The 17,064-nt window shown below is 45.5% G+C and overlaps 1 protein-coding gene across 5 annotated transcripts in view; it reads right to left on the bottom strand.

Moving 5' to 3' along the window:
• LOC101067271 (spectrin beta chain, non-erythrocytic 1) overlaps positions 1-16,310 on the bottom strand; it is a 30,909-nt gene extending 14,599 nt beyond the window's left edge. Inside the window, exons 1-7 of one of the 5 annotated variants that reach the window (XM_011612693.2) lie at positions 16,176-16,310; positions 8,133-8,298; positions 6,369-6,520; positions 5,963-6,136; positions 5,072-5,163; positions 4,912-4,992; positions 4,713-4,828 (exon numbers count right to left, since the gene is read on the bottom strand). In XM_011612693.2, coding sequence (XP_011610995.2) covers positions 4,713-4,828; positions 4,912-4,992; positions 5,072-5,163; positions 5,963-6,136; positions 6,369-6,520; positions 8,133-8,286 — 769 coding nt within the window. In that variant the 5' untranslated portion in view covers positions 8,287-8,298; positions 16,176-16,310. Of the gene's footprint in view, positions 1-23; positions 395-4,712; positions 4,829-4,911; positions 4,993-5,071; positions 5,164-5,962; positions 6,137-6,368; positions 6,521-7,060; positions 7,393-8,132; positions 8,342-16,175 lie in introns of those variants that run through there. The other 4 variants (XM_011612695.2, XM_029850730.1, XM_011612694.2 and 1 more) reach the window with 4 other exon arrangements.
• Between the last annotated feature and the right edge of the window lie 754 nt (positions 16,311-17,064).

Genomic DNA, 17,064 nt, shown 5'->3' on the forward strand with positions numbered 1-17,064 from the left:
AGAGTGTTTTTTCATTTACTCACGATGCCGAGAGGTCGGTTTACCGTCGACCAAGTACTTCGTCAGGTACTGGCTGACTCCGATTCCGAGGAGGAAGACATTCAGTTGTCCAGTGAAGCAGAAACTGATGTGTGCCATGGTCCACAATCAACACATGGTATAGCGGAGGCTTCACCTCAGCGTGGCCAGGGTGGAGGCATTTTGCGAACCCCAAGCAGAGGACGTGGTACCCCGAAGATGGTACCCCGAAGGACAAGACACCAAGACATAAACAATGTAATGTTGTTTATGCTGTACAGTGCCAGGAGGAATGCAAGGAACTGTACATTGGTGAAACCAAACAACCTCCCCACTGAAGAATGGCAAAACACAGACGTGCCAACTCTTCAGGTCAGGACTCAGCAGTCCACTTACACCTAAAGGAGAGCGGGCACTCCTTTGAGGACAGCCAAGTACGAATACTGGCCAGAGAAGACCGCTGGTTTGAGAGGGGTGTCAAGGTGTTGATTCGGTAACATATTGTGTCACTTCCTGTCTTCTCAATCGTTCGTTGGTTGCACTGTGCACGGTGTGTTGGATTCACTTGTGTTCACTTGTGTGTGTTGGATTTACTTTACTTCCTTCACTTTACTTAAATTGAATACTTGGGACATTCTAATCACCTGAAAACAACAGTGAGAAATAACCCATATTAAACAAATACAGGGCTCCGTCGATTATTAGCATTAGCATGGTTTGTTTCACCCGGTGTCTTTGTCTGTTCAGTGTGTGAAATGTTTAGTTACTCCTCTGCCTCTTTTAGTGAAGTGAATAGGTGCAGAAAGTGTAGTTTATTAACGGTTATGGAGGCGAGATTTAGTGAGCTTGAGACACGGTTCCGCAGCTTGGAGTTAGCTGGAGTTGCGTCAGGTAGCCAGGAGAAGCTAGCTGCTGCGGAGCCGCCTAGCGTAGCTACAGCTGGACCGCTAGCTGTAACAGCCGGCTAGCCAGGGCGGTTGGGTGACGGTTTGCAGGAAGCGTAGCCCAAACCAAAGGCCCACGGTGCACCAACAACCGCTTCCCGTGGCTAATCGTTTTTCCCCACTCGGTGACACACCCACTGAGAAACCGACCCTGGTAATTGGCGACTCTGTGGCGACACACGGGATGGTGCCTCTCTCATTTCTAGTAACTTGGCCAATTTATTAGACCCAAAGTGACCTGACAAACCAGGGTCCAGACCATGATGCAGAGTTGTAGTCTTACACACCTCTCTGCTGCTTCCATAGAACCCTCATCCACCAACAATAATATATTTAACACTATAGAGGTAGTCTCTGTTCCACGGTTAAAAGTTCACCAAGCACAGAGCAGGGGAGCGGCCAATCACCATAATCTTATTAAAATTAATACCAAAGCACAAGTTGGAGAAACTAAGATCACAATTAAATGTGGACTGTTAAATATTAGATCTCTTTTGTGTAAATCCCTGTTAGTGCACGACCTGATAGCAGATCATCACATTGATTTATTTTGTCTTACTGAGACCTGGCTTCAGGAGGAGGAGTATGTTAGCTTAAATGAATCTACTCTTCCTACCCATCTTAATTATCATATTCCTCGCGGTACTGGTCGAGGAGGGGGAGTGGCAGCAATCTATCACTCCCAAGTTATTAATTAATCCTAGAACAAAACATGGCTCCAGTTCATTTGAAAGCCTGACTCTTGGCATCACCCATCTGAACTGGAAGACAGGAAAGCCACTTTTGTTTGTAGTTGTATACTGGCCCCCTGCTGGGCCACATTCAGAGTTCCTGTCTGAGTTCTCTGATTTCTTATGTGACTTGGTCCTCAGAACAGACAAAGTCATTATCATTGGAGACTTTAATATCCATGTAGACATTATAAATGACAGCTTTAGAAATGTCTTCATTTCATTACTTGAATCAGTTGGTTTTCCTCCAGCAGATAAACCAACCAACTCATAGCTTCCACACCCGAGATCTAGTTCTGACTGGTGATGGTGTTGAGGTACAACATGTGTCAGTGTTCCCTCAGAACCATCACTGGATCCTGATGTTTTAGCAAACTATAGGCCGATATCCAACCTTCCTTTTATCTCTAAAATTCTTGAGAAGGTTGTGGTGACTCACGTTACTGGAGCACCTGCGGAGAAACAGCCTGTTTGAGATGTTTCAGTCAGGCTTGAGAGCTCATCACAGCACAGAAATGGCACTTCTTAAAGTTACTAATGATCTTCTTATAGCTTCAGATCATGGACTGGTTTCTATGCTGGTTCTGCTGGACCTCAGTGTTGCTTTTGATACAGTTGATCACAGCATCCTGTTACAGAGACTGGAACATGTGATTGGGATTAAAGGGACAGCACTAGACTAGTTCAGATCATATTTATCTGATAGATACCAGTTTGCTCATGTCCATGGTGTTCCCTCCTCATACAGTAGGGTTAGCCATGGAGTTCCTCAAGGTTCTGTACTTGGACCAATCCTCTTCACCTTGTACATGCTTCCCTTAGGGAACATTATTCTGCAGCATGGGATAAATTTTCATTGTTATGCTGATGACACTCAGCTTTATTTATCCATGAAACCAGAGGAGACAGAGAAGTTAGTGAAGCTTCAGACCTGTCTTAAAGACATAAAGACCTGGATGTCTTCAAATTTCCTCCTCCTTAACTCAGGAAAAACTGAGGTCATGGTGTTTGGTCCTGAACCTCTCAGGGATAGATTAGATCACATGATCACTCCAGATGGTATCTCATTAACATCTAGTCTCTCTGTGAGGAATCTTGGAGTAACTTTTGACCAAAATCTGTCTTTCAACTCTCAAATTAAAACAGTCTCTAGAAGTGTTTTTTTTCATCTGAGGAACATCACAAGGATTAGGAAACTACTGACGCGGCATGATACTGAAAAGTTAGTTCATGCATTTGTTACTTCCAGGCTGGACTATTGTAATTCTTTATTATCAGGGTGTCCAAACAACTCTTTAAGAAGCCTCCAGGTGATCCAAAATGCTGCAGCCTCGAGTTCTGACAGGTATTGACAAAAGAGATCACATAACTCCTGTACTGGCGTCTCTTCATTGGCTGGCCGTTAAATTTAGAATAATTTTTAAAACCCTTCTTTTGACCTACAAGGTCCTCAGAGGCCTTGCTCTATCCTACCTAGAGGAGCTAGTGATACCTTATCAGCCCAATAGACCGCTCCGCTCTCAGAATGCTGGTCTACTTGTGGTTCCCAGAGTCTCTAGGAGTAGAATGGGGGGCCAAGCATTTAGCTATCAGGCCCCATTGCTATGGAACCAGCTCCCTGTCCAGGTACGGGAGGCTGACTCCATCGCCACTTTTAAGATTAGACTTAAAACCTACCTCTTTGAAAAAGCTTATTGTTACTAATTCTGTAGTTCCAATTATTATCATAGACAGACAAAATATCATACTTAAGGGGTCGTCTAATCATTAGGTTAACATCTTAGCTATGCTGCTATAGGCCGAGGCTGCCAGGGTCCAGAAACATGATCACCTGACAGGCCTCTGTCACCCCACTGGGTCATGGTTTCCTCTCCTCTCCTCTCCTCATCAAGTAGACTAGTGATGCCATTTCTTGTGTAGTTTTTCTGCCCCCCCCCTTCTGTATTCATTTACAGGTATCGCCGCCTTCAAAGCTGCATAATGACCTCCAACCCCGCTGACCCACTCAACTGGCAGCTTATTCAATATTCAATATAATGTATTTTTGTATTTCTATGCTCTATGCATCTCCTCTGCTCTCCTCCCTATTCTATCCTCTACCTATCCTCCCCCTTCTCCTCTCTCTCTACCCAGCTGGCCATCAACAGGAGGGTCCCCCTACATGAGCCTGGTCCTGCTCAAGGTTTCTTCCTGTTAAAGGGGAGTTTTTCCTTGCCACTGTTGCTTGTCTGGGGTTAGGCCCTGGGATTCTGGAAAGCGCCTTGAAACAATTTTGATTGTAAAAGACGCTATATAAATAAAGATTGATTGATTGAAGGAAGCTGTCCATGTCAAATTGGAAAGACCATCCTTAAACAGAGGTGGTGGGCTAAGGCACTTCCTATCACCCACATACAATGCAATCCTCCACTCCGTCCAACAACAAACCAAACATTCACACCGTTTCAGGAGACCTGGTGACTCACCACCACGTGAGCCAGCAGACAAAGGGGAGATACAGCAACTGAAACTGGGTGAACGACCCTACCAACAACTCTCGGGTGACCTCAGTCCTCGAGGGCCACGATGCTGCCGGGTTTTCTATCCCAGTGAATGCATTTTCAGCCTGGTAGGACAGAAAACCTGGCAGGATCGTGGGCCTCGAGGACTGAGTTTGACACCCATGTGACCCACATCATTAGCATGCTGATGGTCCACAAGGATTATATTTTCAAGTTCTGTCCCCAGCGAGTTCAGAACTGAAGAAGCCTTTTGGATAGAAGGCAAAATGTCTTCAAAAGAGAAGAAAAACAGTCCAGTTGATACAGAAAACTACCTTGGATAACTATGACCTGGATGATTGAGAATCTAGAAAGACATACTTTCAAGTTATAGCCTTTGGAAATCTTGATATCAAAATTGTATATTTTCTTGAAAAAACTCCGGCGCCTAAAGGGTTAATGTTCTGGCAGAGGTCAAGAACCAAACATTTACATAGCTGTTGACCAGTGGCTCAGTTCTGGATCATGGGCTCTCTTACCTTCAGGGTCCAGAAGCTTGGTGAGTCCCAGGTGCTGTTCAGCCAGGTTGAAGGCATTTTGAAGGTTGTAGTGAGCATTGGACTTCTTCAGCTTGTCAAAGTCAACCAGATCAGGTCTGAATAAGAAGAGGAACAATAAAGATCAGAGTTCTATCTGGTCTTGAAGAGGTTCTGAAGGTCTCCAGGACCACAGTGCTACCTGTGCTTGTGGATCAGAGCATTAAAGGCCATCCCGTCCCTCCAACTAGTGGTGAAGTTATGTATGTTGACGTTGGGATATCTGCAGAAGAAATGCACCTCAAACTGATGATGCTGTCACAAGCTGGTTGTCATTGGTATTAAATGAGGTCCAGTCTCACCCTGCTGTCTTCATCTGACACCAGAGCAGCAGAGCATCTTTAGCTGATCGCTTCTCCTTGTTGTCTTCGGTCTCCACACTGATGTCCTGAATCTGAAAAAAACACCCAAGTCACACCTGAGGCACACCTGTAGGGCAGAGTGTTTGCCTCTGACAGATCCAAGGTAGTTTTCTCTGTCAACCAGACTGGGTTTCTTCTCTTGAAGACGTTTCGCCTTCTATCCAGAAGGCTTCTTCAGTTCTGAAATCGCTGGGGAGAGAGCTTGAAAATATATAGCCCCTGTGGACCATCTGCATGCTAATGATCTGGGTGGTCACCTGAGAACTGGTGAAAACAGAGAAAAACAGAGAAAACTACCTTGGATACAATGACCTGGATGACTGAGAATTTACTCTGACAGATGTGACTCAACAGAAAAAAACTGACCAAGGACAGAGGTGGACAGGTAGGACCCCAGCTCAGGGTTAACACTCAGCTGTGATGTGATTGGAGGATGTAAGGAATGTGATATCACCTGGACACACCTGTTAGCCAAACATGACCACAGCAAGACTTTAACCTGAACTGAAGCTTCGCCCAGTCAGAGGCCCTCTGTCAATATGTGCTAAAAAGGGACATGGCCTTAACTCTAGAGTCATTAGGTTCGTGTCTGAAGAATAAGAGTCATACAAATGTGTGTGTGTGTGTGTATGGGCGAGTCTATGTGTTGGTGTGTGAATGTGTATGGTGTGTGTGTTGGTGTGCATGTGAGTGTGGTGGTTTGTTTGTTTGTGCGTGTTGGTGTATGTATGCTGGTTGGTTTGTTGGGGTGTGTGTATGTGTGTGTACTGTATATGCATGTGTGTATGTGGTTAGGTTGAGAGTTACCAAGAGTGCCAAGGTATTGAATACCTGGAAACGGAGAATAATGGTCCAGATGAGACCCAGTGTCAGCCGGTGGTTGCCATCGACAATATCATGAGAGCCCATGTTTTCCAGGTGCACCCTCTGCTCCTTTAGGAACTGCAGAGCTTTGTCCACATTTTCCAGACAGTGAATACGCATCCGACCTTTGGTAGGTTTTGGCTGGAGCCACAGAAGACAAAACACGAGGCACCAACAGAGGGAAATCACAATTTGTTGTTCTTGTCTTCAGGAAAAACAAAGTAGTGGCTACATTCTTCTACTGGACTGTCTCAAGTCCAGAATCAGAGAAACAACATGCTGTAGGTGTAGGAGGTGGATCAGGGATCGTGCTGGTGGACCGCTGTGTATAAGTAAGTGTGTGTGTGTGTGTGTGCACGCTCCAAGTACTGACCAGTCGCTCTCCTGACAGAACCTCCAAAAGTTTGATCAGCATGCGTCCATCTCTCAGGTCCATGTAGAGGTCTGTGATCCTGCAGGACACTCTGGACAGGTGAGAGTTCACCCACTTAGTGAAGGTCTTCTTCTGCACCGCTTCACGCTCATCTGTGCTCATCGCACGCACACACGCACACACATACACACACAGATTTCATTAAGTCATTTCATTGAGTCATCATTCACACCCACCAGTACAGTTGACACATTGCTGTGGCAACAGGCTGATTTCTCACTATTTAATGATCTGGTTACACTTGATCATTCCAACAGATCTTTTAACATCATTCAGGTGTTTAACTTCCACCCGAGGGACACAGAAGGTCACCAGAAGGAAGAAGACTGTTCCCTCAGGTGTTTCTTCTGACTGAAGCCTCCTTCACTGATCGGTGATCAGATAACCATCAGATTGGGCTCCACCCCCATCAAGACCTGACCTGAGCTCAGAATCGAAAGTCACATCTACATAGCTGGTTTTATGTCACACAGAAAGAAAAAATAAGGAAATCAGACATTTCCTTTGAAGTGATCCATGAAATAAAGTGGAATTATTTTTTTATCTGTTAACATTTACGAACATGCTTCTGAAGACAAAAGCAAGCAGACAGATGTTGGTCTCATCCTGCCATTCCTTTAAAGACACATTACCTTGCAGCTGCTTGAATCGACCTTCCAGAGGGTTGTAGCTATGCTCCAACACAGGTGATTCTTGACACTCCGTCACCTCCATCGCTGCGCCTCCACGCCCACGCTCACACACACCACCCTCTTAGCTCAACAACACCGTCCTGCTACAACTCAACCTGCCCACAGCTCCCAGACCAGGAAACATCACCGCTCAGCCAAACAGGTCAAAGTCCTCACACCTACAATCTGGAGGTACAGCCGAGACTCTAACGCAGGTTTAATACCACTGAAGAACAGACCACTGAAGTAAGAAGACAGGACGTCCTCATGCTGTCAGAACAGGAAAAGGAAAGAGTCCAAAGGTCAATGTGACGCCACCATGCGTGTGCATATGTATGTGCGCGTGGAGAGAGAACAATCAGTAAGAGCTGCCAACAGGAAAATTCAACAGCAGAGAAATGAGTGGTGTAGCCACGCAAACACATGTGCAAACTTACACACAAGCCATGCCCACTGCCAACACCGAAGGAGGAGCATCACACTGTAAAATTCATCCTCTTACTGAACTTTTAGTCCCAAGTTTGTCATCCCAGTATCATCATTCTAGCTGGGGACAAAGGTCAAATCCTAATCCTGGAGAAACGAAACACTGGTGGAAAAGAATTAAGAATTTAGGAGCCAATAATCAGACTCAGAGGGTGCTGATGTATTTGTGTTACTGTGTGTGTCTGTGTGCCTATACTCAGTGTTTCCCTTCATTGTCCTTTCACATTCCTGACTGAAGGACAGGAAGTAAGAAACAAACATCCTGCACATGCACACACTAAGTGACCTCAATGACTAACAGACAGCCAATCACAGAGCTCCATCTTTAAGAACAAAGAACCAGAACCACACCCGCATCAGCTGTGATTTCCTAGATCACCGCTGTTTAACAGGAAATTACATCACATTCCAGCTCATGGACACTGCAGAGAGCTTTGGGTGTTTTGAAACTTGGTGCTGAGATTACCCATAACCCACCTCTGTGTGAAACAAAGATTGAGCACATTGGAGCATGTTTCAGAGGGAATCATGGCTACGTGGCTCCTACCTGCGAGTGCCTTGATGCGCGAACGCTCAAAAAGGCGAGCCGAGCTGTTCTCGTTGTCCCAGTCATCGTCCCAGCGGTTGTTGACGGTGTCGATGCTGCTGTACTGCTGCTGCAGCTCCATGTGGTCGAACTCAGAGGCCACTGTCGTCATCATTACCTTTTCTGCCTGACGCAGAGACACATCAACATGGACAAGTTCAGGCCCAGACCTATGGAACAAACAGGAAGTCAACCAGACTCTCAGCAGATTTCAGATGAAAGTTGCTGAAAATTATGTTTTCTTCTGCAGAAGGTGCAGCAGCAGTTGGCTCCACCATCTTTACTTGACTTTACTGTCAACTTCAATTCTCTTTGTCTGCTGACAGCCTCTTGTCTTCGAGGATGACATTATCGTCTGTATGTCCTTTTAATAAGCACAAAAAAACACAACACAAACGGATCAGCAGGGGCGCCTAACCTAATGTACGATCTGGAGCTGTGTGTGTGTGCACTCTCATTGGCTGCCTGCTGGGCGAGCTGACTGAAACTGATAGAGGATGTAAACATGAGACGAGCCATCAGAGCACTCAAAACATTTAAAGGATGTCTGCTGTGAGTCTTCATCCATTAATGGATTTTACTTCCCAGAATTCTCTGCTGTCTGATGGAAAGTCTGGATGAGCTATATCGATAGCAGGCATCGTGCGGGGGCGATGACACCAGCCTTATTTCAACGAATCTGTACTCATAATAACTGACATTACCAGCTGCCAATACTCAAGGCAAAAGGTTCTATGGGGTAGTGCTGTTCACCAGAAGATGGTGATGCCGCATCCTATTCATATCAATGTAGCACTCAGACACAAACATGGCTGCTCTTGTCACCACAATGCACACTCTGTAAATTGAAAGTTCCAAGAGGTGGAATGAAGAGTCTTTCCAACGGTAGAGGTAAGATCTTAAGACCGAGCCCGAGTCCGAGCCCGACCCAACCCGAAATTCGGGTCGGGCTTAAAATGCGTAAAATGTCAATCATTACGTTCGGGTCGGGTCGGGCCGGGCTTCTCTCTCGCTGACTTTTTTTTAATAAATATTTGTTTATAAAAATATACACTAAAACGATGTGTGGATACTAAACTAAGGAATACTTATTATAAATTAATAAATAAATATAATAAATTAGAGAAAATTAAAGCTTTTATTTTAAATTTCGTTGAAACAAAACTATAGAAATAACAATTTCATATATCTTTTACCATTTATTTGATTTGCGTTATTCTATTTAAAGCCTAGTGGGCTGCAGTATTTCTCCGCGTAATTAAGCGAGTGCGCATCAAGATTTCTCTTTCACTCTCTTTGTCTGGCCTCTTATTCTGTGTTCCATTCATTTATCATGATCATAAAAATATGTAGATTATTTTAACCTTAAAAGATCTTGCGTTTTTTCTGCCCAAAATACTATGGGATACATTTAAATTTCGGGTTTGCTTCGGGCTCGGGCCTGCAAATCAAGTAAATTGGTCGGGCTTGGGCTGGGTCGGGCTTTAATGCCCGCGGGCCTGGGTCGGGTCGGGCTGGATTTTTTAGGCCCGATCTTACCTCTATCCAACGGTCTGATTGGCTACATCGGATTGGCTGATATTTTTATCCGTAATATGCAGAGGGGATGCAGAGTTGTAGTCTTACACACCTCTCTGCTGCTTCCATAGAACCCTCATCCACCAACAATAATATATTTAACGTTATAGAGGTAGTCTCTGTTCCACGGTTAAAAGTTCACCAAGCACAGAGCAGGGGAGCGGTCAATCACCATAATCTTATTAAAATTAATACTAAAGCACAAGTTGGAGAAACTAATATCACAATTAAGTGTGGACTGTTAGATTTTTTTGTGTAAATCCCTGTTAGTACACGACCTGATAGCAGATCATCACATTGATTTATTTTGTCTTACTGAGACCTGGCTTCAGGAGGAGAAATATGTTAGCTTAAATGAATCTACTTCTCCTACCCATCTTAATTATCATATTCCTCGTGTTACTGGTCGAGGAGGGGGAGTGGCAGCAATCTATCACTCAAAGTTATTAATTAATCCTAGAACAAAATATGGCTCCAGTTCATTTGAAAGCCTGACTCTTGGCATCACCCATCTGAACTGGAAGGCAGAAAAGCCACTTCTGTTTGTAGTTGTATATCGGCCCCTGCTGGGCCACATTCAGAGTTCCTGTCTGAGTTCTCTGATTTCTTATCTGACTTGGTCCTTAGAACGGACAAAGTCATCATCATTGGAGACTTTAATATCCATGTAGACATTGTAAATGACAGCTTTAGAAATGGTTTCATTTCATTACTTGAGTCAGTTGGTTTCCTCCAGCAGATAAACCAACCAACTCATAACTTCAACCACACCCTAGATCGAGTTCTGACTTATGGTGTTGAGGTAGAACATGTGTCAGTGTTCCCTCAGAACCCACTCCTGTCAGACCATTCTTTGATCACTTTCACATTTATGATTAAGGATTCTTCTATGCTCAGAACAAAGTCTTACTATAGCAGATGTCTTTCAGATAATGCTGTAGCTAAGTTTAAGGAAGTCTGTGTAAATTCTCAGTCATCCAGGTCATTGTATCCAAGGTAGTTTTCTCTGTCAACTGGACTGGGTTTCTTCTCTTGAAGACGTTTCGCCTTCTATCCAGAAGGCTTCTTCAGTTCTGAAATCGCTGGGGAGAGAGCTTGAAAATATGTACCCAATGTACCTTGCAAGGAACTGTACATTGGGGAAACCAAACAACCTCTACACAGAAGAATGGCACAACACAGACGTGCCACCTCTTCGGGTCAGGATTCAGCAGTCCACTTACACTTAAAGGAAAGTGGGCACTCCTTCGAGGACAGCCAAGTACGGATACTGGCCAGAGAAGACCGCTGGTTCGAAAGGGGGGTCAAGGAAGCTATCCATGTTAAATTGGAGAAACCATCCTTAAACAGAGGTGGTGGCCTGAGGCACTTCCTATCACCCACATACAATGCAGTCCTCCACTCCTTCCAACAGCAAAACAAACATTCACACCATTCCAAGAGACCCAGTGACTCATCACCATGTGACCCAGCAGACAAAGGGGAGACATCTCAACAGAAACTAGGTGAACGACCCGACTAACGACCCTGCTAACGACTCTCAGGTGACCACCCAGATCATTAGCATGCAAATGGTCCACAGGGGCTATATATTTTCAAGCTCTCTCCCCAGCGATTTCAGAACTGAAACCCAGTCCAGTTGACAGAGAAAACTACCTTGGATAAGTTTAAGGAAGCGATCCCTGTGCTAATCCCAGGACCACCGTGTGTTTCCCCAGGGATAAATCATTATAATCTTAGCCCTGCTGAGGTTGACTCTATCGCAGAAGGTGCAGCAACCTCACTGAGAATCACGCTTGATTCTGTTGCCCCCCTGAAAAAGAAAATAGTAAATCAGAGGTGTGCCCCCTGGTATAATTCACATATCAGGACCCTCAAGCAGAAAGTGGCATTCTTGTAAAATAGACAGCTATCATATAGCCTGGAAAGACTGTCTATTAGTTTACAAAAAGGCCCTTCGTAAGGCTAGAACAGCTTATTTTTCTTCTTTAATTGAGGAAAATAAGAGCAACCCCAAGTTTCTTTTCAGCACTGTGGCCAAATTAACTAAGAGTCACAGTGTTTTAGATCCACATATCCCTTCTTCCCTTAGTGGTGAAGACTTCATGAGCTTCTTCACTGATAAAGTTCTAGCTATCAGAGAGAAAGCTAACTAGGCCATCCCAACAACTGGACCATCACCAGATGTGCTGACTGTGGGAACATACAGGTTCTCCAACGAGCCCTTAAACTCCTTCACCCCTATATATTTTTCTGAGGCGTCATCGCTAATTCAGAAATACAAGACCACCACGTGTCTTTTAGATCCCATCCAAACACACCTGTTGAAGAACCTGTTTTACCATTGATAGGCAGTTCTATCCTGGACCAGATCAATGGTTCTTTAGTGACAGGTTATGTACCCCGGTCCTACAAGGTGGCGGTGATTAAGCCGTTGCTTAAAAAAAACATCACTGGATCCTGATGTATTAGCAAACTATAGGCTGATATCCAACCTTCCTTTTATCTCTAAAGTTCTTGAGAAGGTGGTGGTGACTCAGTTACTGGAGCACCTGCAGAGGAACAGCCTGTTTGAGATGTTTCAGTCAGGCTTTAGAGCTCATCACAGCACAGAAACAGCACTTCTTAAAGTTACTAATGATCTTCTCATAGCTTCAGATCATGGACTGGTCTCTATGCTGGTTCTGCTGGATCTCAGTGCTGCTTTTGATACAGTTGATCACAACATCCTGTTACATGGAACATGTGATTGGGATTAAAGGGACAGCACTAGACTGGTTTAGATCATATTTATCTGATAGATACCAGTTTGCTCATGTCCATGGTGCTCCCTCCTCATACAGTAGGGTTAGCCATGGAGTTCCTCAAGGTTCTGTACTTGGACCAATCCTCTTCACCTTGTACATGCTTCCCTTAGGGAACATTATTCAGCCGCATGGGATAAATTTTCATTGTTATGCTGATGACACTCAGCTTTATTTATCCATGAAACCAGAGGAGACAGAGAAGTTAGTGAAGCTCCAGACCTGTCTTAAAGACATAAAGTCCTGGATGTCTTCAAATATCTCATTAAAATCTAGTCTCTCTGTGAGGAATCTAGGAGTAACTTTTGAACAAAATCTGTCCTTCAACTCACACATTAAATTAGTCTCTAGAAGTGCCTTTTTTCACCTGAGGAACATCACAAAGATTAGGAAGCTACTGACGCGGCATGATGCTGAAAAGTTAATTCATGCTTTTGTTACTTCCAGGCTGGACTATTGTAATTCTTTATTATCAGGGTGTCCAAACAACTCTTTAAGAAGCCTCCAGTTGATCCAAAATGCTGCAGCCAGAGTTCTGACAGGTATTGACAAAAGAGATCACTCCTGTAATGGCGTTGCTTCATTGGCTGGCCGTTAAATTTAGAATAATTTTCAAAACCCTTCTTTTGACCTACAAGGTCCTCAGAGGCCTAGCTCCATCCTACCTGGAGGAGCTAGTGATACCTTAACAGCCCAATAGACCGCTCCGCTCTCAGAATGCTGGTCTACTTGTGGTTCCCAGAGTCTCTAGGAGTAGAATGGGGGGCCGAGCATTTAGCTACCAGGCCCCCCTGCTATGGAACCAGCTCCCTGTCCAGGTACGGGAGGCTGACTCCATCGCTACTTTTAAGATCAGACTTAAAACCTACCTCTTTGAAAAAGCTTATTGTTACTAATTCTGTAGTTCCAGTTACTATCATAGATAGACAAATTATCATACTTAGGGGGTCATCTAATCGTTAGGTCACATCTTAGCTATGCTGTTATAGGCCAAGGCTGCCGGGGTCCGGAAACATTATCACCTGACAGGCCTCTGTCACCCCACTGGGTCATGGTTTCCTCTCCTCTCCTCTCCTCTCCTCTCCTCTCCTCTCCTCTCCTCTCCTCTCCTCTCCTCTCCTCTCCTCATCAAGCAGACTCGTTATGCTGATTCCTGTGTTGTTTTTCTGCCCCCCCCCCCCCCCCCCCCTCTATTCATTTACAGGTATCGCCGCCTTCGGAGCTGCATGACTTTGGTCAAAGGGATGTCAAAAGTCAGACGGATCTCATCCATGTTGGTGATGTGGCTGGGTGCGGTTATCTTGTCGCGGCAGTAGGTGCGGAAGATGGCCACCCTCTCCTGGTAGTCTGCGGGCAGCCGCTGCGCAACAGTTGTCCTTGCGCGTATGGGGAGATGCCGCCTCCTCATAAAGCGAAAACACTAAGATTGCTCGATTGCCATTTTCAGCCGCATATTCGATGGCCTGCAGTTTAAAGTAAGCCTCATTCATACGCGTCTCGCTTGACTGGCGCCATTTTAGGGGATCCTTACGCGTAGGTGTGCCGCTACTCGATTGGCGGAGCGTTTACCGTAGTGCACCCACCAAAGGCGCACAGCAGATTTTGGAACTCAGTCCACACACAAGGCGCTCCATATTATAAGGCACACTGTCGGTTTTTGAGAAAATCTCAGTGTTTTAAGTGCACCTTATAGTCGTGAAAATACGGTAAGTATCGAAGACCCCTACTGGAAACACATCAAAGTCAGAGGTCAGTAACTCTGTACTGTTTATTATTATTTTATCAGTAGTATCACAATTTCACTGGCAAATGTTAGAGAATGTTACCAGGTGACAAGAAAAAATAACCACTCATCAGAGCAGTGGATTTCTGTTCAACTTTATCTTCAAGACTCAAACGGAGGAAGAACCTGAGACAGAACACATGTTTCCCTCAGCAGCACCAACAGGAAGTGAGACTGGCCCTGCCCTCTCCCTCCAGACTCACATCACTGCACATTCCTCAAAGATGACGTGCATGTGTGCACCAACGTGTGGGCCCCTCCCAACCCTGACCAGTGAGGAGTTGGATCAGGTCTTTGCAGACCAGAACAGACCTTGGCTGGAATAGAGGAGCTCCACCATCAGGAAACAAGTGTGTACAGAAGGAAATAAGGCTTCTCCCTTCACTGTTGAGTGAAGAGGGCACACCATCAACCACGGTCTACATCTTGGAAAGGGGGGTGTGCCAGAATCGTTGACAATCCAGGAACAGCTGAAGAAGAATGACCTCTGCTCACTGCAGACAGTTCTCCTAAACTGATCCCAAACAAAAACCATAAATCATTTGTGGTCATCAATCACAAGATTACACAATAATTCATTCAACCTCAGAGGTTATCTTACAATAAATTCTACTAGCTCCGCAGGAACTGGATATGTCTCCTCTGCAGCAGTTCATGGAACACAGCAACAGCATGTTAACAGGAAGTGCATGTGTCTCCTGTAGTCCAAATACTCTATTTGGTGTTACTGGTTCCTGGAATTCTTCCACATCTCATAAACACAAACACTAGAAAACAACTGGAACCCCAAATAAAATTCAGTTCATGCCGACAGAGCTGCTGTTGTTGGACATCTTGTATGTTCTTGTAGCCGTTAAACACAGAACCTTGGATCGGTCTCGCCCTGACAGATGGACCGTTAACAGCAGAATGCCGTCCAAGAACTGAAAGGTTTAGTTCCTGTGCAGCTGACTCCATAAAACCACCATCATATTTAGCATCTGATTTATCTAGTAATTAGTAATAGTTGCTCAGTAGCAGACCAAACATATTACTGGAACATTGTACTATCTGATGTGTGATAGTTCATTAATTTTCCTTCCAATCCCACTTTTAAAAAATGGTAATTTGGTTACTTACATATTACGTTTTTACACGTATAAAATACTAACACGTACTAATATTGTTAACGTTAATAGCGAATTTGGAAAAAACATGAGGTCATCAGTGTGGGACTTTCTGGGTGGAGAGCTTCTGGCCCAGGGCCCCTTCTGGCCTGAGCTCGGCCCTGCGTGCGTGGCTTCAGAATGCTTTTGAGGGGTTAAATAACGGTCAAAGCTACGTTCTCAGACATGATTCAGACCGTCGCTGTGGGTCCGCGTTCTGGTTCTGGGCCCACCACGGCCTGCTCACCGTCCCGTTACAATTTGGAGGTGGAAGAGGAAGAGGGGGGCGGGGGAGCGTATGTGTGGTTTATTGTCCGCGCGCGCGCTCGCGCACACACACACACACACACACACACACACACTCACTCTCCCCCTCCTGCTCGCGCAGCCACGCCTGTTTTCGCCTCCATGGCGCACCGTTATTATTCCCCATCTTCGGCCGAGACAAATGGCAGCTTGCTGGGCGGAGGGGAAGTACAGAGCAGGCTGTGAACGTACGGTCTGAGGCGCAGCGCGGCCCTGCTACTGAGGCCGGAGGGGCCGGGGGAGAGGAGCCAACCCCCGGGGGAGACCGCCGCCTCACAGAGCGGAGACGATACCAAGATTGTAGGAAAACGGAAGATTAGAATAGCGAACAGAGCACTGGTACCCGAACAGAACCGAGCTGAGACCGAAGAGGAGAAAATTGGCTCACCAGTGGAGAAGAGCAGCGAGGAACCGGAGCTGAGCTGGAAAACAGAGTCTGCAGAGACGCTTCGACACCAAGAGGACGGAGCGCCAGACTGCTGCCGCTGCTGCGGGGGATGATGGGAAAGAATCCGCACTGCTGCCTCTGCCGCCTCCTCCTCCTCCTCCTCCTCAACAAACATTCTCCTGCTTTACTCAGACCACGTGACGCATTAAGGGTCATACCTGCCCACCGTTAGCGACATAACCAACAGGTTCAAGTTCTGCTGCGCTTTAACATTCATTTTTCAGAAATATTTTTATTGTAGCAATTCCAGAAATATGGAGTGAACAGTGAAATAGTTGACTTTTTATTCCTCCTACATAAATCAAAAATAAACCTCGGCCTGTCCTGGTCAAACCTGTGAAGGGATATTTGTCATGTAGGGGGCGCTGCAGGGTAAATGCTGCTTTTGTTTCAGTGTTTGGGTAGACTAGACCCCACCCACTGACAAGAAGCCCCGCACACCCCGACTCCGATCGGTCTTGTCTCACGTTGCTCTATATTGAATCGAACTCAAAACGACACAAGTTCGGCTGCCACACACCAGCACGAATTCAGCGGAATCAGAAGTTCTGACCAAATAACAAGTTTAAGTTTCTAGGAAGGGCTGATGGAACCGGCAGCTGTTTCTGGGGCTCATGGGTAACGCAAGCTTGATTCCACTTAAACTGAAGCCTGTCTGGCTGCTGATGTCAGCGCAGAAGCCGGTAGAGCCTGATGGAGGTTGGTGATGGGAAGCGGACAAACTGATTCTTCAGAGAACAGTCATTAGTACAATGAACCTCAGTCATCCTTTCCAACGGTCAGGGTAAATTTCTCAGGTTAAAATTTAAGCTCAAACGAGGCTCAACTG

This window comes from Takifugu rubripes, chromosome 17 (genome assembly GCF_901000725.2).
Source record: "Takifugu rubripes chromosome 17, fTakRub1.2, whole genome shotgun sequence".
Taxonomy (NCBI): Eukaryota; Metazoa; Chordata; class Actinopteri; order Tetraodontiformes; family Tetraodontidae; genus Takifugu; species Takifugu rubripes.